The following is a 23776-nucleotide window of genomic DNA, read 5'->3' as shown; positions in this document are numbered from 1 at the left end:
TGGCATTACCAGTAAATGAATGGAACGAGAGAATGTCATACTAAGTGAAATAAGCCTATCCCAAAAACCAAAGGCCAAATGTTCTCTCTGAAATGTGAATGCTAACAAACACTAAGGGAATGGGCAGGGAAGAATAGAAGTTCATCGTATTAAAAAAAGGAGGAAGGAAGGGGGCTGGAAATAGGAAAGACAGTAGAAAGAATCAGACATATCTTTTCTGTGTTCATATATAAATGCACAACCAGTCAAACCACATTGTGTCCAACCCCAAGAATGGGATTATAATTAGAATAAGTTATATGCATGCATATATATATAATATGTCAAAATATACTCTACTTTCATTAATATCTAAACAAACAAGTAAACAGTCTTAAATAAACCTAGTATTCCAGGTGAAAAAGGAAAGAAGTTGGCATTATTTTTTATTTGTTCCTTTTTCTAATTTAAAGACTTAAGTGAGTGTATAAGTCAGGGCTCTCTAGAGGAACAGAATCAATAGGAAGTATGATTTTAAAAGGGAGTTTATTAGATTGGCTTAGAAGACCAGAAACTGGATAGTCCAAAATGGTCACCTGCAGCTGGAGAACTGGAAGAACCAGCAGCAGTGCAGTCCAAGATACAGAAACCCCAAAACAAGAAAGATCAACATTGCTACCCTAGCCCAAGACCAAGCCTTCTAGAAACTACCTGGAGAATCACTGGCAGAGTCCAATTTGGAAGAGTGAAGAAGTGAGAGTTCGATATCCTCAGACAATTGAAACAGTGATCAAGAACCTGATCAAGAAGAAATGAGCTTGCATCTGCATCTGCTTCCTTTTTCATCCCATCCTATTCCATCCTATTGGGCAGTGCTGCCCACACATATGGAGGGGCTCCACTTGAGTTCACTATCCCTCATTTCAATCATCACTAGGCATGCCCTCATGGACACAACGAGAGTACTATTACTCATTGGCATGTCTTCATCCAATCAGGTTGACAATTCATATTAACCATTACAGTGAGTCTGTAATTTTCATGGCTTGAAGTGTTATCAAGACTCTTAATTTTCCAGGTACTGCTTTAAGATAGTGTTTTGACCTAATTTTAAAAACTTCAGGATCCAAGATTGCGGACTAAAGGGTGACTGAATCTCCAGTCACTCCAGAACCCAGGATTCAAGAATGGGAGGCATTGAGAGACTCAGACTAAAATAAAACCACGGGGTGAGTCTCCCCGACCCGGTGAAGCTTGGCCTAGGCAGCAGGCCTGGATTCGGGTGGCTTATTAGAGTAGGGAAGGGCAGCTAGTGTCTCCCCCAGGCAGCCCTGAGCACTCCGGCGGTGGACTCCTCCCACAGGGCCAGATTCTCCAGCTTTGTGACACAGGCCCCCCAGTGAGAGCCTTTATGCACAGAACCAGCTCCAAGTCCCTGAACCAGCACACGGCCAGCTCCGACCCGCCCACAGGTTGCTTCAGAGATGAGGAGAGGGTTGCCAGGGACTTCCTCAAGCAGCCCGGCTCCCTCCAGCAGGAAGTACCTTTCTAGGCTAGCTTCTCGGAGCAGACTGCCCAGTGAAAGCCTTTCTACACAGTGCCAGCCACAAGTCCCTAAGCCAGCAGAGACCTCTGACACGCAAGCAGCCTCTGGGACCAGGGCAGGGCAGCCACAGACCTCTCCAGGTCTCTCTCCCTGGAACCAGTAGCAGGCTAGGGGCAGCTTTCTTCGGAAGCACTACATTATCAAGTTACTCCAAGACTTCAGACTACTGAAGGCTTGGAGGTGATACACTGGAAATCTACAGGGACACTATAAGCCAATAGAGGAAATCTGCAATATCACAGAGTCCCACTGACATCTGACCAATATGAGAAAATAAGGGAAGAAAATGTCCCAAGCAAACCTAGATACTATATCAATAAAACCCAATGACAGCACAGCAGAAGAAATGTCAGAAAGGGAGTTCAGAATGTACATAATTAAAACAATCAGGGAAGCAAATGAGGAGATGAAAGAACAAATGCAGGCATTAAATGATTGCACTAATCAACAGTTAAAAGAGCAAATATGGGAAGCAAGAGATCATTTCAATGAAGTTAGAGATACTGAAAAAAAAAAAAAACCAGAAATCCTTGAAATGAAGGAAACAATAAACCAAGTTAAAAACTCCATAGAAAGCATAACCAATAGGATATAACACCTGGAAGACAGAACCTCAGACATTGAAGACAAAATATTTAATCTTGAAACCAAAGTTGACCAAACAGAAAAGATGGTAAGAAATCATGAACAGGATCTACAAGAATTATGGGATATCATGAAAAGGCCAAATTTAAGAATTATTGGGATTGAGGAAGGCTTAGAGAAACAAATCAAAGGAATGAAAAACCTCATTTCAGATAATGTGGACTTCAAGCCAAAACTAGTCAGAATGGATAAAGAAGGACATTACATACTGCTTAAGGGAAGCAGTATGTAATCAGCAAGACATAACAATCATAAATATCTATGCCCCGAACATTGGCTCATCCATGTACGTCAAACAAACCCTTCTCAATTCCAGACATCAAATAGACCACAACACAATAATACTAGGTGATTTTAACACACCTCTGTCATCGCTGGATAGATCTTCCAAACAAAAATTGAATAAAGAAACCATAGATCTCAATAACAAAATCAACAATTTAGACTTAACCGACTTATATACAATATACCATCCAGCAAAGAACGAATACACTTTCTTCTCAGCAACACATGGATCCTTCTCTAAAATTGACCATGTTTTATGCCACAAAGCTACCATTAGCAAATGCAAGAAGATAGAGATATTACCTTGTACTCTATCAGATCATAATGGATTGAAATTAGAAATAAATGACAGAATAAAAACCAGAAACTTCTCCAATACTTGGAGATTAAATGATACACTAGTATATGATGAATGGATAACAGAAGACATCAGGAGGGAAATAAAAAAATTCATAGAAGTAAACGAGAACAAAGAGACATCATATCAAAATATCTGGGACACAATGAAAGCAGTACTTAGAGGAAGATTTATTTCATGGGACACATTCAACAAAAGAAGTAGAAGTCAACAAATAAACGACTTAAAACTACAGCTCAAAGCCCTAGAAAAAGAAGAGCAGACCAAAACCAAAAGTAGTAGAAGGCAGGAAATAGTTAAAATCAGAGCTGAAATCAGCAAAATTGAAACAAAAGAAACGATCGGAAAAATTAACAAAATAAATAGTTGGTTCTTTGAAAAAATAAACAAAATTGATAAACCCTTAGCCACACTAACAAAGAGAAAGAGGGAGAAAACTCAAATTACTAAAATTCGGAATGAACAAGCAAATATCACAACAGACACGAGTGAAATACAAAACATAATTAGAAGCTATTTTGAAAATCTATACTCCAACAAAACAGAAAACCTCGAAGACATCAACAAGTTTCTAGAGACATATGAATTACCTAAACTGAATGAGGAGGACATACACAACTTAAATGAATCAATTTCAAGCAATGAAATAGAAGAGGTCATCAAAAGCCTACCAACAAAGAAAAGTCCGGGACCAGATGGGTTCTCAGCCGAGTTCTACAAAACCTTTAAAGAAGAGCTTATTCCAATACTTCTCAAAGTATTCCATAAAATAGAAGAGGAGGGAACCCTCCCAAACTCATTCTATGAAGCCAATATCACCCTGATATCTAACCAGACAGAGACACATCGAGGAAAGAAAATTTCAGACCAATATCCATAATGAACATCGACGCAAAAATTCTCAACAAAATTTTAGCAAATCGCATACAACAATATATTAAAAAGGTAGTGCACCACAATCGAGTGGGTTTTATCCCAGGGATGCAAGGTTGGTTCAACATCCAGAAATCAATTAATGTCATTTACCATATCAAAAGACTAAAATTAAGAATCACATGATTATTTCAATAGATGCAGAAAAAGCATTCAATAAAGTACAGCCTCCCTTCATGCTCAAAACACTAGAAAAAATTGGGGTAGTGGGAACATTCCTTAACATTGTAAAGGCCATCTACGCTAAGCCCATGGCCAATATCATTCTAAATGGTGAAAAACTGAAAGCATTCCCCCTAAAAACTTGAACAAGGCAGGGATGCCCTCCTTCACCACTTCTATTCAACGTTGTTCTTGAGACTCTAGCCAGAGCAATTAGACAAACCAAAGAAATTAAAGGGATACGAATTGGAAAAGCATAACTCAAACTATCCCTGTTCGCTGATGACATGATTATATATTTAGAGGAACCTGGAAATTCCACCAGAAAACTCTTAGAACTCATAATTGAATTCAGTAAAGTAGCATGTTACAAGATCAATGCTCAAAAATCCAATGCATTTTTATACATAAGTGATGAACCTTCAGAAACAGAAATTAGGAAAACTACCCCATTCACAATAGCATCAAAAAAAAAAAATACTTGGGAATCAATCTACAATGAGAACTACAGAACACTAAATAAAGAAATTAAAGAAAACCTTAGAAGATGGAAAGATCTCCCGTGTTCTTGGATAGGAAGAATTAATATTGTCAAAATGGCCATCCTACCAAAAGTGCTATACAGATTCAATGCAATTCCAATTAAAATCCCAATGATGTACCTTACAGAAATAGAGCGAGCAATTATGAAATTCATCTGGAAGAATAAGAAATCTAGAATAGCTAATAGCTAAAGGAGCAAAGCAGGGGGTATTGCAATACCAGATCTTCAACACTATTACAAAGCAATAGTAACAAAAACGGCATGGTATTGGTACCAAAATAGACAGGTAGATCAATGGTACAGATTAGAGGACATGGACACAAACCCAAATAAATACAATTTTCTCATACTAGACAAAGGTGCCAAAAATATGCAATGGAGAAAAGATAGCCTCTTCAACAAATGGTGCTGGGAGAATTGGAAAACCATATGCAACAGAATGAAATTAAACCCCTAGCTCTCACCCTGCACAAAACTCAACTCAAAATGGATCAAGGACCTCAGAATCAGACCAGAGACCCTGCATCTTATAGAAGAAAATAGTAGGTCCAAACCTTCAACTTGTTGGTTTAGGATCAGACTTCCTTAACAGGACTCCCATAGCACAAGAAATAAAAGCAAGAATCAACAACTGGGATAGATTGAAACTAAAAAGCTTTCTCTCAGCAAAGGAAACTATCAGTAATGTGAAGAGAGTGCCTACAGAGTGGGAGAATATCTTTGCCACTCATACGTCAGATAGAGTGCTTATTTCCCGAATATATAAAAAACTCAAAAAACTCTACACCAGGAATACAAATAATCCAATTAACAATGGGCTAAGGAAATGACAGACACTTCACAGAAGAAGTTCAAGCAATCAACAGATATAAGAAAAAATGTTCAACATCTCTAGTAATAAGAGAAATGCAAATCAAAACTACACTAATATTTCATCTCACCCCAATTAGAATGGTGATTATCAAGAACACAAGCAACAATAGGTGTTGGCGAGGATGTGGGGAAAAAGGTACACTCATACATTGCTGGTGGGGTTGTAAATTAGTGCAGCCACTCTGGAAAGCAGTATAGAGATTCCTCAGAAAGCTTGGAATGGAACCACCATTTGACCCAGCTATCCCACCTCGGCCTATACCCAAAGGACTTAAAATCAGCATACTACAGAGATACAGCTACATCAATGTTCATAGCTGCTCAATTCACCACAGCCAGATTGTGGAACCAACCTAGATGCCCTTCAGTTGATGAATGGATAAAGAAACTATGGCATATATATACAATGGAATATTACTCCACCATGAAAAATGATAAAATTATGGCATTTGCAGGCAAATGGATGAAATTGAAGAATATCATGCTAAGTGAGGTAAGCCAATCTGAAAAAACTAAAGGACCAATGATCTCGCTGATAAGCGGACGAGGACATATAATGGGGTGTAGGAGGGGTTAGCGTTAGGGTTAGGGTTAGGTTTAGGATTAGTGATAAGGAGGGTGGTAAGAATGGAGGAAGAAAGGATTGTATAGAGGTAAAAGAGGGGTGGGAGGGGTGGGGGGAAGGGAAAAATAACAAAATGAATCAAACAACATTGCCCTATGTAAATTTATGATTTTTAATAAAAAAATAAAAATAAAAACTTCATTAAGGTAGTTATCATGCAGGATTACCTTTTTTTTTGGGGGGGGGGTGTTTTCAGGTATTGAATCTAGGGGTGCTTAACCACTGAGCAACATCCCCAGCACTTTTTAAACTTTATTTAGGGACAAAGTCTTGCTAATTTTCTTAGGGCCTCACTAAGTTGCTGAGGCTGGCTTTGGACTTGTGATCATCCTACAGGATTACAGGTGCTAGGATCATAGGAGTGTGCCCCTGCATCTGGCTTACTTGGCACAATTTCCTAAAATGTTTTCCAATGATTGGAAAATTATATTTTGGCATTTTCAGAAACTTTTCACTTTTCTTTGTATTTTCAGAGAGATTTTTCCCCCAAAACTGGCTGTAAGTTCACTGAAACATTTTATTATGATTATGTACACAAGATAAAACTTACCATCAATACTTGTTTAAGGGTACAGGTCAACAGCATTAAGCACATTCCCATTTGTATACATGTATAAGCTGCCCCATCTCTAGCATTTTTTCTTCTGCCTAAATTATCTCTGCATCCATCAAATACAGTTTTCCACTGTTTCCTCACTTCTGGCAAATACCAACTTATATTTTCTCCATACAAATTGTGCTACCTTAAGTTCCAGTTACCATGTGTAGATTTATACAACGTTGAGAATTCTGTGACTGACATTTCACTTGACATAATTTCTTCCAGATCGATCTGTGGTTACATATGCATCAGAATCTCCTTTCTATTTAATGTTGAGTGGTATTCCATAGTGTATCTGAAACACATGTTGTGTATACATTCATATGCTTGCAGATATCAAAATGTTCCCAGCATCACCTATTAAAAATAATGGTACCATATACCAATATGTTTGAGTCCCTATATTCAGTTTTTGTTATATTGATAAAAGTACAATTGACAGATGAGATGGCAATTCATGATAATAGATGTTTACAATCTATTAGGCATAATGGAGGATACTGAGAATATTGACTTATTAATAGCTGCTCTGATCTCTCATATGTCTACAAATATATGGACTAATTTGACAATGAATGTGAGATTCAACTCTCAGTGGTCCCTTTCACACAAAAATTCAAAATATCTCAGAGGCATATGGATATTTACCAGGATTGTATTTCTCATTCACAAATTTCAAAATAATCATTTTTAAAACCCTATATTATCAATTCATACAGGAGCAATTATACAATATACAAAATAGCATATACATAACACCATGATTAAAAGTTGCAAAGCTGAACTCCTTAAGAGAATTTATCCATCACACAATGATATTTTTACTGTCCTTCCCCAAAAGTTTTTCAAAAAGTTACTACATTGCTTTGCTGTACAAATGAAAATGAAAGGACTGATTGTGGCATAGCCATTGGCCACCATCATCGAGATAGAATGAAAAACAGCACCATTGTTCTGCATAGTTCTGAAGGAGAAGAGAATGCAGTCCAAACAGTACATGAGCATGAAGAAACTCAGCAGCAGCAGGATGGTCCTGGTGGCCCTCTGTTCTGGGGAGGCTTTTGGAGACAGGCTGATGCTGTGAAGGTGCTGGCACTGCCTTTTATGCTTGCACAAGAGAATCACCATATACCCACTCGAAAGTGCCATAAGTCCTATAAGAAAGACATCTCGAAATATACCCAGTGCGGAAAATAAATGGCTGAGGAAGTAGCCCATGGGTAAGATACTGCAGGAATCACTGAGAAATATAAGTCCTTGTGAGGTCATATTGGACTTGTCAACTGTGGAGATGAAGAAGTGAGCACTAAATGACATATAGAAGACCCACAGGAAAAGAAGCGATCTCAGGGTTTGATGTGGGTATTTAGGTTTAAACTTTGCCAAACAGGAATTTCTTGGACTGAGAGTGATGGCCTGGAGGATGCTCAGCAGGCAGGTGGTAGAAATGGAGAGGCCCCTCATCAACCTGTACAAGTAGAAAACTGATTTACATGTGATGTCATCCCAAAGACCCTGCTGAGATGTAAAAATGTCTGTAGCTATAAACCCCATGTCGAGCAGCATGAGTAGGTGAATTAGGGCCAAGAGACCAATGATCAAGTCAGTGTTCTTGATTCTGTTGTCAAAGAGGAACTTGATGAGGTGGAACAGAAAAAGGATGGTGTTGGCCGAGATCCCAATTTCAAGTTCAGAGTAAAAGGTGTTTCTTATGTGTATAATATAATTCAGTTTCTTGTTTTTCCTCATCTTTCGGGGTAAGGAATCATGGATACATGTCTTAGAAGAAAAGCAAGAAAAATTCATTATCATAAATATTCATTTGTATCCACCTCAGCCAACACTGTGACCATAGGAAAATAGGGGACCTACTCTAATGCCCCATTTCCCCCTCAATACTCATGATTCCCTGGCACTCTCTGGAAGTCATCCCTCCCTCTCTCTTTTCCCATCATTTGTGAATAATTACTTACTATCTGTGTCTCTAAATACAAAACACTTTCCTGTGCAATAAAAATTTTCCTTTATTATAGAAACTATCTCCATGTTATGACTTTAAATTGTTGATGGTGATGTCTTTCTCAAAGGGTGAATTCTTATTTTCTTTCTGTCCATCATCTTGATAACATGCAAGGAATATAGTAAGAACAGTATAATTTTTGGTAAATTAAAAGTATGGGGGTTGCATTTGAAAAGAAAACCCCCCAAAGCAAACTGTCTCAATGGTTTAGACAGTCCATATTAACATTGTGTTTGTGTTAAGTTTATTCTGGTTCATTTACAAACACATGTAATTGTGTTAATATGTTAATAGAGAAAATACTAAGAATTACAAACTCTGAAGTCAGATGGATTAAATGTACCTATATGATGCTTCATTTAATTCAACTGTGACCTTGAGAATTCCATGAGCCTGAGCTCTAGGCTCAATTATTCTATAAAGTGAAAACAGTCTCATTATGCACAGAGAAGGGATATAGTGTGTAAAAGAATGAAGCATGCATACTAAACAGGGTCACCTTCCTACAGAGAATGATCTCTCCAGAATTGTTCTACTCACTAAAATAGTGCAAATTCTTATTCATGTAATTTGGCAGACTTCATTATATACTCTTAATATCTGATCACCTCTATCACCAACTGAGAGGGGCTAAAAATTATCAGAATATTAGCATTTGTTAGAAATCTCTGTTCAGAGAACACTGATGGAATTTTTGGAAAATTTGAATCCCCTTTTACAGCTACAGATTTTAAATATTTTTCTTATCAGGTCAGAATGTGGCCTATGTGAGCCAAGTCCAGTTATCTAATACTAGCAGGGACATATTTTGAATTTTTTAAATTAAATATGTGAAATCATTGTGGAAAATAGAATCAGACTTAAAATTGATCCAGGTTTACTCCATTTTAAGGTATCGTATAAGGACTAAATATTCTACCTAACCTTGAAATTCAGGCTTCTTGGAGTGCAGATTTTCCTCCTTCCTTCAAGAAGGGAATGACATTTTCCATACTCAAGAGGTCCACATATCGAATTGATAATAGAAAAATATTTTGCAATGCTGGGCATCAAGTTGAGGTCCATACATGCTACCTACGATTTCTACTACAGAGCTAAAACCTTTATTCTAGAAAATGTTATAGTGACTTACTGGCAGAATATTTTCCTGGACAACATATGTATTTACTTTAATCCCTGCTCTCAAATGTGTAGTAATTAAGATTTAATTTGTGTTTTCACATACTGAAACATAGTGTTATCTGAAAAGCAAAGGTGTAAGATAAAATAGTTCATGAGCAAATAGATATAAAAGGTAAGATGCTAAGAAAATCCCAGCAACTCTGGAGGGTGAGATTTGAAAGGATTGGAAATTTAAGGTCACCTTCAGCAATGTATCAGTAATGTACTAAGTAATGTAGTCAGAAGCTGTCTAAATACAATGAATGAAAAAGGTCTGGGGATATAGATCAATGGTAATATCATCCCTTGGTTCCATCCATGGTACAACAAAATTGCTAAGGAAAGCTGACATGTTAAAGACTTGACAAAATAGTGTATCAAGTATGAACTCAGAGCTTAAGTAGATGTTTGGTTAAAAGATTGAAATACGACTTTTTTATTGTAACCTTTGATTGACTCAATATTTGGACTAAGACTTGGAGTGAAATATTATAAATCAATACATGTTTATATTGTTTTATGATCACATTAGGGTAATTAACATTTTAGTGTCCTCAAATTCCATCATTTTGTAGTGTGGTGAGTCTCAAAACTCTTTTCCTCTATGTATAAGGTTATTTGGTGTGGACTCTAGTGACCATATTGAGCTATAGAGCATGAGAACTGCTGATTGCAGCCCTGCAGCTGTGCACAGGTGCCCCTCACCCCACCCCTCACTGCTTTTTGCACTGTCCCTTCCCAGCCTCTGCTAAGGTGCACTTCTATGTGGTCAATGATTTTAGCTTCTATACATGAGTGAGAACAGGCAGTATTTGTGTAAAAAGACAATTCTAAACATCATTACAAAAAAGTTTGTTTTCTCCAATGTGATGACCATGGCAATTGACATATTTATCCTTTAACTCATTCAGCATATTTGGGTTGGTTCCCATGACAACCCACGGAAAGACACCCGAAAGGTTTTATATGAAGCACCTTCATTTTCTGTTTTATGCATCACAAATGATCACAGGCACACAGCCCAGTTATTCTCTGACATCTTTATACATAAAAATGACATACTTCTTTCCTCATATACTTTTTTCATTTGAGGTAAAATATAGACTGATGAAGCTTTAAAAATAAATTTTTACATATATATATACACATATATATATACACTTGTCTATTATCCTTTATGTACAGCATTATAAAATAAAAATTTTAAGAATACGTCTGAAATTCTGTTCTCTTATGCTGTTTTTGTGACATAGAGATTGCTTTCATTGTGTTTGTTTCAAAACTTGAACCATTGAAGCTTTGTAAAAGAGAATTGTAAAACTTCAGTAACATGTTTTAATCAACTATAAATCAAAGCAGTAGTTGAAATTATTTTTAGTGTTACTTCAAAGAATGCAGTCATGCAAACCGAAATGTTTTGGAAAAGCAGGGATGAGAAGAAACCATGAATTTGCAACAATACCTAGAAATTAGGACCTCTGTTTATGGTTGGTATAAGAGGACTGGAATATATAATTATTTTGAAGGTGAAATTCCACATGAGTAGCAAGAGATATGAATCTCCTTTTTCTGAAATATAGAGGAGAGTTAGTGAATACTACTGTCTACAGAAAATAGCTGTCAAACCAAGAGAGATTGCATATTTCTGGAGTTTTCTATCTGTGTTCAAATTTTTTTCTCTTTTGTTTTCTTTTTACCTTTTGTATCAGGGATTGAACCCAGGGTCATATAACCACATGATACATACCCATTCCTCCCTGCTCCTTTATTAATCTAGAGACAAGTTCTTTATATGGTGCTTAGGGCCTTGCTAATTTAATAAGGCTGATTTGAACTCGAAATCCACCTGCCTCAGCCTCCTGAGCCCCTGAGATTATAGGCCTGTTCCACTACAATCGGCCTGTGTTCAAATTTTAGATCACATATTAAAGTGTAAGTAAATCACACATATCAAATATTTATGCCTTATTCACTTAAATATCATGCAATATGTAAATATTTTAAAGAAGAATATATAGCCATGTCTGTGTTAGTATCTCACTTATATTATAAAGCACTCTGATGAATAGGATCCCTTCATGAAAACAAGGGAAAAGAAACTGTCTAACATATTCACTGCCAGCCTTGACTCCTCCCACTCACATCTGCTCAGCACAGAAGAGTCCAGAGGCTCAGGGACAACATAAAAACTCCAGGCCCCCAGGAGGCTGGCCAAGGGACTTCCCCAATTTTGTGCCCCAAGGATACCTGAATTCACAATTCAACCTAGACACTAATAATGTTTTAAAGTTTGTCTTCAGAAATATTAGAAGAAAAATTAGCCTTCTAATTATAAAGTAACAGGAAACTGCAAAGGAGCTTTATCATAGACACTAAGCTGTCATTACTGGGAAACCCAAACATACATGAGAATCTGTTTCCCTAATGAACACACTAATGATAAGTTATGTACAATTTGCTTTAGGAAGAAGAAAAGGAGATAGGTTCTTTTTTTTTTTTTTCTTGTAAATGCATGTGCATGAACAAAGTGAGCCCTCAGCATGCAGACCAGGACAGGATAAGGTGAATCACCTCTAAATATTCTTCCTAACAAAATGCCTTTCACAGACACATTCATATTCAGGGAAATGGGAAGGAGTATTTTTAAATGAATAAGGAAAGGGACAAGATTGATGGACACAAATATTATTTCAACCCAGGTATTATATTTTGTTCAACAGAAAAGAAAACTACCATCAGTTTCACTTGTCTCTTTAATATTTCATGTGAAGGTAACATCAGGACCACTGTCCTCTCACTTGGAATTTGATAATGGACAGAGCACATGCTATGGACTGAAACTATTAATTTCTAATTTGTTATTAAATATAGTACAAAGACTTTATGAGAAACTGCAATACATACTTGTGGCAATTTGAGGTTATTCACATTGCCTCCTGAATATGATAAATTATATTTCACTTCCTCATACTGTAGCTTCTCTTATGCTGGGCTAGCTCATAGGCGGGGTAAGGGTGCAGAATCAAGACCCAGACTCCAGGAGTTGGGTGGAAGCAGGCTTGTGGTGAGCAGCCTGCAAACTCATTTATTGTGGGAACAGCTATACATTTTATAGGTTTCTTGCCAAATCACAATGTGCTATGGGGGATCAGACCACCAGGTTCCTATAAGGTTTCCCTTGGTAACACTGAGTAAATTTGGGGCAGTTTTTCACTTTCCTAGGTAGCTGAAGCAGAACACTTTCCCCTGCAAGTTTTTCTTACACACTTGAGATGTTCACTGCTGCCAGCCAAGAACAAGGATTTCTCCCAAAATCATACTATAGAAGACACAAATAAGTAATAGTTCTATGTCTTCAGGAAGATGAGAGAATCAAATTTGAGTATTTTTAATAAAAGGTTAATGGAGAAATTTATCACCTCTTTCATTTTTATAGAAGTAAATCATGTACAAACAGGAGGTAGCATAGATAGCATATGTAATGTAAGCTGTGTTATAAGTTGCTGATTAAAATTATATAGAAACCTGAAATAATTTGCATCTCCTATGGAAAACAATGACTAAAATTTTGTGCTTTGAAATTAAAGGTCTACATATCCTAGGAAGTTTTCCTTCATTGCATTTTACACAGCACAGTTTCCTGCTCTAGTATAGTGGTTAGAGATGAATGTCTCTTCTAAAGCTACCAAAAACCTCATGGAGAGATCCAAACTGTCCCCTTTCAAACCTCCTCCTCTGTGCCCCATATCTTCACTCACTCCATCTGGGTCAAAGAGGCACTTACCTGGATGGATGAGGGGAACTTGGTGCACCTGAGAATTACTTTCAGAGTTTTAAGGAAAGAGTGCTGTGAGCTCATCTCTCTACAGCCTGTAATTTTAGTGTCTCTAGTAAGGTGACAAGATCCCAGTGGGGAGCACAGGACTATGGAGTCACCAGTGGAGTATTTCACTTGCCCCTTGATTGAATTCTGTCCTTGATAATGGCCATCTGGGGAGAGTAGTGCTCAAAGTTTCCTATGATTTCCCTTGACAAAAACATGTGTGTCCCAGTCATGTAGAAAAACCAATTTCTCATTTTGATTCAAAGTTCCAATTAGCACATATCCATTCCACATATTGTGATGCCTTGATCCTAGGGTGAGAGATTCCTAGTGTTCCCTGTGGCTCTGTAATGTCTGAAGGATGCCCTCTTCCCCAGTCCCTCCTAATGTTGATCACCTGAATTTCTGACATTATTGTTGATGTAGACTATGATTTTCATATGAAGATTTCAGGATTCAAGCTGTGCATCACATGAAAGTGCACTTGAAACAAAATAGAAAAACAGAGGCGGAGCTGGAAGCTGCAGTTGAGGTATAGCAGGCAGAGGGAACACACTTGAAGCTGAGGCAGAGTCTGAGCTGGACTCCACTCTGCTGGGACCCTAGAAGTCATTCCTCATTCTCATGAATGGAAAATTAAAAAGACTCCAATGTTCATTTGTTTCCTAAGTAATTTATACAAAATTTTATGAACATTCATAAGACCTGAGACAAAATGAAAACCCATGACCTACAAGCTTAAAATAAACAGAATTATTTTAAGTAGACTCAGGTATAGTCCACTATTAAAATGTAATACTCCAAAACAGTAGTAATCAATATATTAGTAATTAATACTGACATAATAGAAGAAAATAATCGTTTTTCTTCTGAGAGAAATGAAAACAAAATCAAATGAAAACTCAAGACCTTTAAATATACTGTTTATGATGTAAAATTTCATATGGATGGAGTGGGCATGATTTGAAACTGCAGAAGTGAGTTTCACAGAAGTAAAAACTGGCTAATAATTACCAGAGTTATTAGAGAGATGGGTAAAATAAGGTATATGACCAGGGATGTAGCCTGGTATACAAGACCATGCTTAGCATGGTGAGGACCTGGGTTCAATCTCCAGGAGTAAAAATGTATAAATATTTATTTAGAACAAGAGGTCATCTGAAGTATGTGAGTGAGCATTCTAACTTATGTATAATTAGAACTTGGGAAAGAAAAATAAAAAGAGAGAAACATTAACAGAAAATTATTGCCTAACCATTTTGAAACCTAATGAGACACATCAAATAAAAATTTCAATAAATACTAATAGAAAACACAAAAAATTGACAGCCAAACACATTGCAGTGAAAGTGCTGACACAGTTTACATAAGAGGAATTCCCCAAAAGCCCATGTGTGAGACAAGACAAGAAGTATTAGGGGTGAAATAATAGGGTTATGAGAGCCTTAATCCAGTCAGCATATTAATCCACTGATAGGGATTAACTGGGGGATTACTGCAGGTAGGTAGGGTGTGGCTGGAAGAGGTGGGTCACTAAGGGCCTCCTTTGGAGACTTCATTATTCCTGGTGAGGAGTTCTCTCATCTGCTTAATTGTGGGCATGTGCTGAGCCACTTTCCTCCTCCACACTCTTCTGCCATGATCTCCTGCCTCACTTCAGGCATTTCTGCTCTAAAGCTATTGGCATTGTCTCATACATGAGTGTAACCTATAAAAGTAGTTAAATTTCTTAATTACTTTGTGTTCTGCTTTTTACTAGTTCTATGGAGAATGTCATAAGTGTTTTGGTAGAGATTGCATTGAATGTGTATATGGCTTCGTACTAACTCTACTTATCCAAGAACATGGGAGGTCTTTCCATCTTCCGAGGTTCTCTTTAATTTTTTTTCAGCATTCTATAGTTTTCATAGTAAAAATCTTTCAACTCCATCTTTGGATCAATACCAAGTATGTTTTGAGGCTATTGTTAAGTGGGTCATTTTTCAGATTCCTTTCTCAGTCAAGTCACTGTTGTAGAATAGAAAAGTTGTTGATTTTTGAGTCTTGATGTTGTATCCTGCTACTTTGCTAAATTCATTAATCAGCTATGGAAGACTTCTGGTAGAAGTTTTGGGAGGCTTCTAGATGAAGGTCAGTGTGATCGGCAAACAGTGATTATGTGATTGCTTTTCCAATTGTTGTCCCCCTGATTTCCTTCTCTTGCCTGATTGCCCTGGCTAGAGTTTCAAGAATTATATTGAGTAAAAATTATGAGAGGGGACATGCTTATCTTGTTCCTGATTTTAGGTGAAATGCTTTCATTTTTCTTCTTTACATTTTATTTCTGTAGGAAATACCTTTTCTTCTCAAATTGTCATTGGGATCACAGCCTACATCTTCCTGCTTCTCTTCCACATCCCCACATTCCTTCCCCAGCACAGGCCCAAGACCACAGATCTGACCATCACTCACCTGGCCCTCATTCATCTGCTGATGCTAATAATCAGGGCATTTCTGGATATGGACATTTTTGGGATTCAGGACACTTGGAATGAGATCACATGCAAAGCAGCTGCTTGCAAGGTTGATGAGAAGCCTGACTGTTAGCACCACCTGCCTGCTGAGTGTACTTTAGGCCATCACCCTTAGCCCCAAAACCTCCATTCTTGCAAATTAAAAATGGACATCTCCACAACAAAGTCTGTGTTGCTTTCTCATTCCCTGGGTGTTCACCATGTACATTAATGTTCATATTTTAGTCTCCATGGGAGTCCCCACTAATACAGCATCAGGTTTTGCTTTGCCTCTGAATCCTGCACTGTTTCCCCCACAGGTCACTATTTCAAGACCTATTTAGCCTGAATACTCCAGAATATTTTCCTTGTAGGTCTCATGGTGGTTTCAAGTTGTACGTGGTGACCCTCTTGTGCAGACCTAAGAGGCAGTGCTAGCACCTTCCCAGCACCAGCCTTTCTCCCAAAGCATTCCCAGACTGAGGGCCACCAGGGCCATCCTGCATGGGTTTCTTTGTGGTCATGTACTTCATGGACTGCAGTGTCTCCACCTCTCCTTCGGAGATGCAGAAGAATGATCCAGCTCGGCTTGGAGTCCAGATGCTGGTGGGCAATGTCTGTGCCACCATCAGTGCTTTGATGCAAATCAGCACTGAGAAATGGATAATCAACTTCTTCCAATTCACATTGGGAAAGGAAGAAATGTTTCTGCAGTGCTGGGTGAACCCTCATTTTGTCATCCTACATTGTATATGTCTGAGTTTATAAAAATTTGTTTCTGTTGGAAAAAATTATAAGTGAGGTTGATGGAGATTTAACTTCAATATTTGCTCTTTGTGAAAATGCTAAATCAAACTGGGTAGAGCTGTACACACCTGTCATCTCAGTGGCTCATGAGGTTGATGTGGGAAGTTTACAAATTGAAGGGCAGCCTCAGCACCTGAGGCTGTAAACAACTTAGCAAGACCATGTCTCACGATAAAGTATAAAAATGGCTGAGATGTAGTTCAGTGTGTAAGTGCCTCTGGGCTCAATTCCTATTTCCCACCACCCAAAAGAAGATTTTTTGATCAAAGATGGGTTGTTTTGTTACTGGTCATGACTAAAGCAGATCATCTTTCAAGTTACAAAAGTTTACAATGCTGGAAAAATGCATTTTGAAAGAAATTTTCTGTTTAGTAATAGCAAGAGAAAACACTTAAGTACAGCTCTCTTTATGTGCCTGAAATAATTAGTGTTATGATTCATTTATATTTTTACAGGAGAACCGTCAGTAAGGATAATGAAATTCCTTTCATGTTAACTTTCTAATCATGACTGTACCTTATAATCTCCATGTATTTCTTTTCAACTACATTTTTGCATTTTAATATTTGTCAATATAATTTTATTTTAATCTGATTGACAAGTCCATAGCAAAGGTATACAAAACAGCAGCTAGTAATCAGGAGTCAGAATACAGGAGAGAGCCAGATGTCTTGGAAACAGATGATCTAAACCACATCCCAGTTCCCCTTCTACTGGTCTAGTGGCCTTGGACTTGTGGCCTAGATCTTTCAACCTGAAATGTAAAATGCAGACAGTATATGTTTTGGGGTTATGAGGCAGATAAGAACTAACAAAGGTGTTCATTTTGGCAGCATGTATCCTGGCATTGCAGGGTGCAGAGGAGATTAGCATGGCCCCTGCACAAAGGTGCTATGCAAATTTGCAAACCATGCCCCAATGTAAAAATAAGAGTAACTGCTAACTATCTGTATGTATACAGATTATATGTATATATTAACTCTTTATTACCACAGTAATGCTGTGAAGATAGTAGTGTTACTATTCCCACTTTTCAGTAGAGGAAACAAAGACCTAGATGAGTTAAGAAAGTGAATTCCAGAGGAAATTTAAGGAGAAAGTCAGGATTTGAACCCTGAATGTCAGGCTGTATGTCCTGAGCTTCCAGCACATAGCCAATGATTAGTCATGCTGCTAGAACAATGAGTATCGTTTTGAACTGGCATGCAGGAGTCACAACAAATGCTGCAGACAACCAGGGACTGCAATGCCAACCCCACTCCTGCATCCTTCCAGCTCAACAATGCAGCTGGGTGGCAGGTGGCTGTGTTTTGCCCAACGCAATGTAGCCCTCACTAAAGTAGTCAGGCGGCTGTATTGAATGAACCCCAGAAGGTCCATGTGAAAGCCTTTCAGTGGCAGCAGAAATGGGCAACCCCTGGAGGTCAAGCCAAGTTATTATCTTCCTTCTGGTGCAGGATGTGAAGGTTCCAGCTGCATTTCTGGGGATACTGTGGGTGACATCCCATGTCACTGATCCCCAAAACCAATGAGGCTGCTATTTCTCCAACTCTTCTGTCCTCCTGTAACCAGATGAACAATGTTAGACATGAGATGCTCCTTTTTGCCTCCTTCATTGTAAGTTAAAAATACTATGTACCAGTATATATTCAAATATTGCTTTTGGTCTTTGAGATACCATTGGTACGGTGACTGGTCTTGAACTCCTGAGCTCAAGTGATCCCCCTGCTTCAGCCTTTTGAGTAGCTGGAACCATAGGTGCAAAATGCTGTTCCCAGCTTAAATATTAGAGCAGATTCAAAGAAGTGCTGACTCTACAATATTGCCTATTCCTCCAGCAGTTCGATCACTCCTCAACTCCACAGGCTGTTACAGTACCAGAATGTGGAGAAACTGTCACTCTCTGTGAGGAAGGAGAGTGTAATTATTGACATCTGGATCTTGTGTGGCCTGGACAATCTTTTACCATAGGGAAAACTAAAGAGAAAAGATGACTCTTCAACAAATGGTGCTGGCAAAACTGGAAATCCATATGCAGTAAAATTAAATTAAACCCCTATATCTCACCCTATACAAAACTCAACTGAAAATGGATCAGGATCTAGGAATTAGGCCCAAGACCCTTTACCAAATGGAAGAAAAAGTAGGCCTGAATCTCCATTACATTGGCATAGGACAAAACTTCCTTAACAAGACCCCCATAGCACAAGAAATAAAAGGAAGAATCAATAAATGGAATAGATTCTAACTAAAAAGATTTTTCTCAGCACAGGAAACAATCAATAATGTGAAAAGAGAGCCTACAGTGTGGGAGAAAAATCTTTTCCACATACGCTTCAGACAGAGCACTCATCTCAAAGTTTATAAAGAACTTAAAAAACTTTACACCCAAAATACAAAAACCCAATCAATAAATGGGCTAAGGAAATGGGCAGACACTTCACAGAAGAAGATATACAGGTGATCATCAAATATATGAAAAAGTGTTCCTCATCCCTAGTAATTTGAGAAATGCAATTTAAAACCACCCTAAGGTTTCATCTAACTCCAATGAGAATGGCTATTATCAAGAACACAAGCAATTATAAGTGTTGGCAGAGATGTGGGGGGAAAGGCACACTCATACATTGCTGGTGGAGTTGCAAATTGGTGCAGCCACTCTGATAAGCAGTATGGAGATTCCTGAGAAAATTTGGAATGGACCCACCATTTGACCCAGTTATCCCACTCCTCATTTTATACCCAAATGACTCAAAATCGGCACACTACAGTGATGCAGCCACATCAATCTTTGTAGCAGCTGAATTCACAATAGCTAGATTGTGAAACCAACCTAGATGCCCTTCAATTGATGAGTGGATAAAGAAACTGTAATATATATACACAATGAAATATCACTCAGTCATAAAGAAGAATAAAATTATGAAACTTGCTGGTAAATGGATGAAGTTGGAAAATATCATGCTAAGTGAAATAGACCAAGTTACAAAAACCAAAGGCCAAATGTTTCCTCTGAAAAGTACATGACAATATTTAACAAGGGGTGTTGGTGGGGAGAAGAAAAGAATGAAGGAACTTTGGATGGAGGAAAATGGGATGGGAGAGGGTGGAGGACAGAAAGACAGTAGAATAAAACAGACAGTATTACCCTATGTATATGTATGATTTCATGAATGGTGTGAATCTACATTTTGTACAACCATAAAAATGAAAAGTCGTACTCCATTTGTGTACAATGAATGAAAGTGCAGTCTGTAAAAATAAAAAAGATTTTTAAAATGTCATACTCTTTCCCTGATCATGTTAGGAATTCTGGGGTGTCAGAAGGTATCAAACACATGGCCACAAGTTGATGGGCAAAGCACACTTGGTTTCTGCAGGATGGTGTGCTGCTGAACATACCCTGGAGACAAATTCTCATGCCATCCTTTGCACTCTTGGGCAGACAGTCCACCTGTTTTTATCCCAGTACAGCCCTGAATTTGCTCTGATAGGAGGAGCTTGGCATTCCAATTTATGTGATTGACTAATTTTGAAATTGGGAAGGACCAAGGGAAGAGCTACCTTTTAGATGTCCATGAGTGGATACAGGTGGAAAAGTTCTAAATGCCCAGGATTGGATTTTACATCCCAATTAAGGCTGAATACTGTATTCTGAAAATGGACTACCGGCCTTTCTACTTTTCACAAGTCCTTGCTTTGACTGTTGATACCTTTGGTCTTATTTTCATTTTGTTCTTTGCCCTTTTTAATGCCAGGCAGCCTAGATTCATTAATATTTTGAAGTGGAAATGACCCATAGTTAAGAGTTCCTTCATTTTAGCAATCTTGGTGATTAGGGGCACTTGGTAGCATCTTTTCCACCTCAGTTGAAGTTTGTCTTCTTTACATGTCTGCTCTAAATCTAAGTTGCCAGGCTGGAAGTGATGAATTTGGAACTCCAGGGGAGGGTTCTGAGCAGAACTTCATAGTAAACATATCAGCAAACAAATCAGAAAACATACAGAGGTCAAGTCCACTTATGAAAGAGGTCAGAAATGTGTGCAGGTCTCAAGTTGACTCGGATCAGACTTGTGACTCTGAGCAAACTTTTTGTGATATTTATCAGCTACTCCCATATCAAAACCTTTCCTTCATAATCTTCCAGTTTCACTTACTTTTGGAAGGACTGGCACAATTGAACATCTCAAGTAACAATAAAAGATCTATTGTCTTCTTTAAATGTCCATGTATGGCTGTGTTTTGATGATAGTCTCCTGCCCGATGTGTAAGACTGAGTTGGTCAAATTTGATCTTTTTCCTATCCATTGTTAGAGTCAGCTGAGATTTTTCAGAGATCACTCTTGAGAATTTGTGAGAAATCTCTTGACTCTTTCAGATTTTCCTCTGTCATTTGTGCCATTTGCCAGGATCAGTCAGGATCTTGCTGAATAAATGTGGCTTCTTTGGGATGTTTCAGAAATACTTCTCTGTCCAGTGAACCTCCTCTTTGTAGAATGCACTCTGATTGGATTCCTGTTTTCTGAGGTCCTTTTAATACCTGTGATGGGGAAGTCAGGTGACTCTCTGAAGTTGTAGGGTTCTTAGAGAGTTTCCACTCGTCCCTTGATCCTGATTGACCTTATCGGGCCTTATCGACTTCTTTTTCCCTGACCATTTAACTTCCTTAACTTTGGTCTCCAGGTTTTCATTTTAAATATCTAGCAGGTCAGTTTCACCAGACTTGAAGTAGGAATACTGGTTTTAACTTCAATGAATATAATTTTATTGTGAATCCTTCAATTTAAATGGGGTCATTATTAGTACTGGAATTTGCTTTTATATTCTATTCATCCTACATGTGATGACTTATTATGTCAGCTTAACTCAGGTGGTTCTACTAGAAGCAGTGGTTGTATTAGAAGCAGTGCTTCTGCAAAACAACAGGAAAAAGTTACAAAGTGTTACAAGGAAAATATAAAATGAAATTTAATAGAGGAAAACCATATTCAGTTTGGGATAATAGCTATGAACCAAAAAATATAAGTTTTATCTAAACCCGCATTTAGTCATGAATTATATCCCTGGTTTGTTTTTTTTTTGTTTGTTTTTTTTTTTTTTACATCATAGTAATCTTTTCAGCAAAATTTATATTGAACATAATATTAATTGTGCTTACTTCTGGTCTACTTTGGAGACATTGTAACTTGGTGTCATGTGAAAGTAGAGATTTACCTCACATGAGGTGGAAATCATGACAAATTTTAGGTAAAATATGTTACGATGCACTGCCATCATTCTTTGGAGGTTAAAAGTGTCATCAGCACAGAAGAAAGTATTTTTCCAAAAGTATGCACTAGTTGAGAGGAGCATATTCTGGACCATCAGATTCTTACCTCCCTGTACTTTTGGCCTATGCCCTGGAATCATTGCATTAAGAATCAAGGAACCCTGAGCCTTGCACCTGCTACACATGCTCTATCACTGAGTTCCTTTCCACTCTGTAGTAAGAGAATGTAAAGGCTCCAGAGAGGCAAGCCCAGAGACACAGAGACTTCCACACCCAGGAGTCCCAGCCCAGAGAACCAGAGACTTCCACAGCCAGGAGTCCCAGCCCAGAGAACCAGAGACTTCCACAGCCAGGAGTCCCAGCCCAGAGAACCAGAGACTTCCACAGCCAGGAGTCCCAGCCCAGAGAACCAGAGACTTCCACAGCCAGGAGTCCCAGCCCAGAGAACCAGAGACTTCCACACCCAGGAGTCCGAGCCCAGAGAACCAGGCCCAGCCCAGCCTGGCCTCATCCCATAGGCAAGTCCCATGCTACAGTGGACCATCTGTCAACATGTGGATGTGCCTCTGCCCAGTAGCAGGGATTATACTCCACCTGGAGGGCATCCCTAGAGGGGCAGCACCCTTCTTAGGTCACTGCATTATTGAACTATCTGGGACACTATGAAAGCAGTTCTAAGAGGAAAATTTATTGTATGGAGGACAATCAATAAAAGAAGGTAAAGTCAACAAACAAAGAACCAAACATTACTGCTCAAAGCTCTAGAAAAAGAACAGATCAACACCAAAAGTGGTAGAAGACAGGAAATAGTTAAAACCAGAGCTGAAATCAATGAAATTGAAACAAAAACACAATTAAAAAATTGACAAAATAAAAAGTTTGGTTCTTTGAAAAATAAACAAAACTGATAAGCCCTTAGCCACACTAACAGAGAAGGAAAGAGGAAAATCAAATTACTAAAATTCAGAATGAAAATGGAAATATCATGACAGACACTATAGAAATACAAAACATAATTAGGAGGCATTTTGAAAATATATACTTTTACAAAATAGAAAATCTAGAAGTCACCAACAAATTTCTAGATGTCTCTGAACATGATCCACCCAAACTGAATAATGAGGACATACACAATTTAAATACATGAATTAGAAGCAATGAAATAGAAGATGTCATCAAAAGCCTACCAACAAAGAATAGTCCAGGACCAGAAGTGTTCTCAGTCAAGTTCTACAAAACCTTCAATGAAAAGCTCATTCCAATACTCTTCAAAGTATTCCATGAAATTGAAGAGGAGGGAACCTTCCAAACCTTCCAAACTCATTCTGTGGAGCTAATATAACCCTGATACCAAAACCAAAGACATATCAAGTAAATAAAATTTCAGGTCAATATCCCTAATGAACATAGATGCAAAAATTCTTTACAAAATTTTAACAAATCACACAAAAACATATTTCAAAAATAGTGCATCATGATCAAGTGGGTTTTATGCAAGTTTGGTTCAACATCTGGAAATCAATGAATGTCATTCACTACATCAACAAACTTAAAATTAAGAATCACATGATTATTTCAATAGATGCAGAAAAA

At 38.0% G+C, this 23776-nt stretch overlaps 2 protein-coding genes across 3 annotated transcripts in view; one reads left to right on the top strand and one right to left on the bottom strand.

Moving 5' to 3' along the window:
* The window catches only part of LOC306650352 (uncharacterized protein C3orf22), a 275416-nt gene that overhangs the window by 26012 nt on the left and 225628 nt on the right, over positions 1-23776 (top strand). The window lies entirely within an intron of this gene.
* LOC306650478 (vomeronasal type-1 receptor 90-like) lies at positions 7410-8360 on the bottom strand (the record flags this gene model as incomplete). The annotated part of the gene is made up of 1 exon (XM_079122488.1): positions 7410-8360. The coding sequence occupies one exon, from the start codon at positions 8358-8360 to the stop codon at positions 7410-7412; it is 951 nt and encodes a 316-aa protein (XP_078978614.1).

The sequence above is a fragment of the Sciurus vulgaris genome, assembly GCF_902686455.1.
Source record: "Sciurus vulgaris genome assembly, chromosome: 19".
NCBI lineage: Eukaryota > Metazoa > Chordata > Mammalia > Rodentia > Sciuridae > Sciurus > Sciurus vulgaris.
Note: the sequence above shows the minus strand (reverse complement) of the source record. Positions and strands in the feature narration are given on the sequence as shown.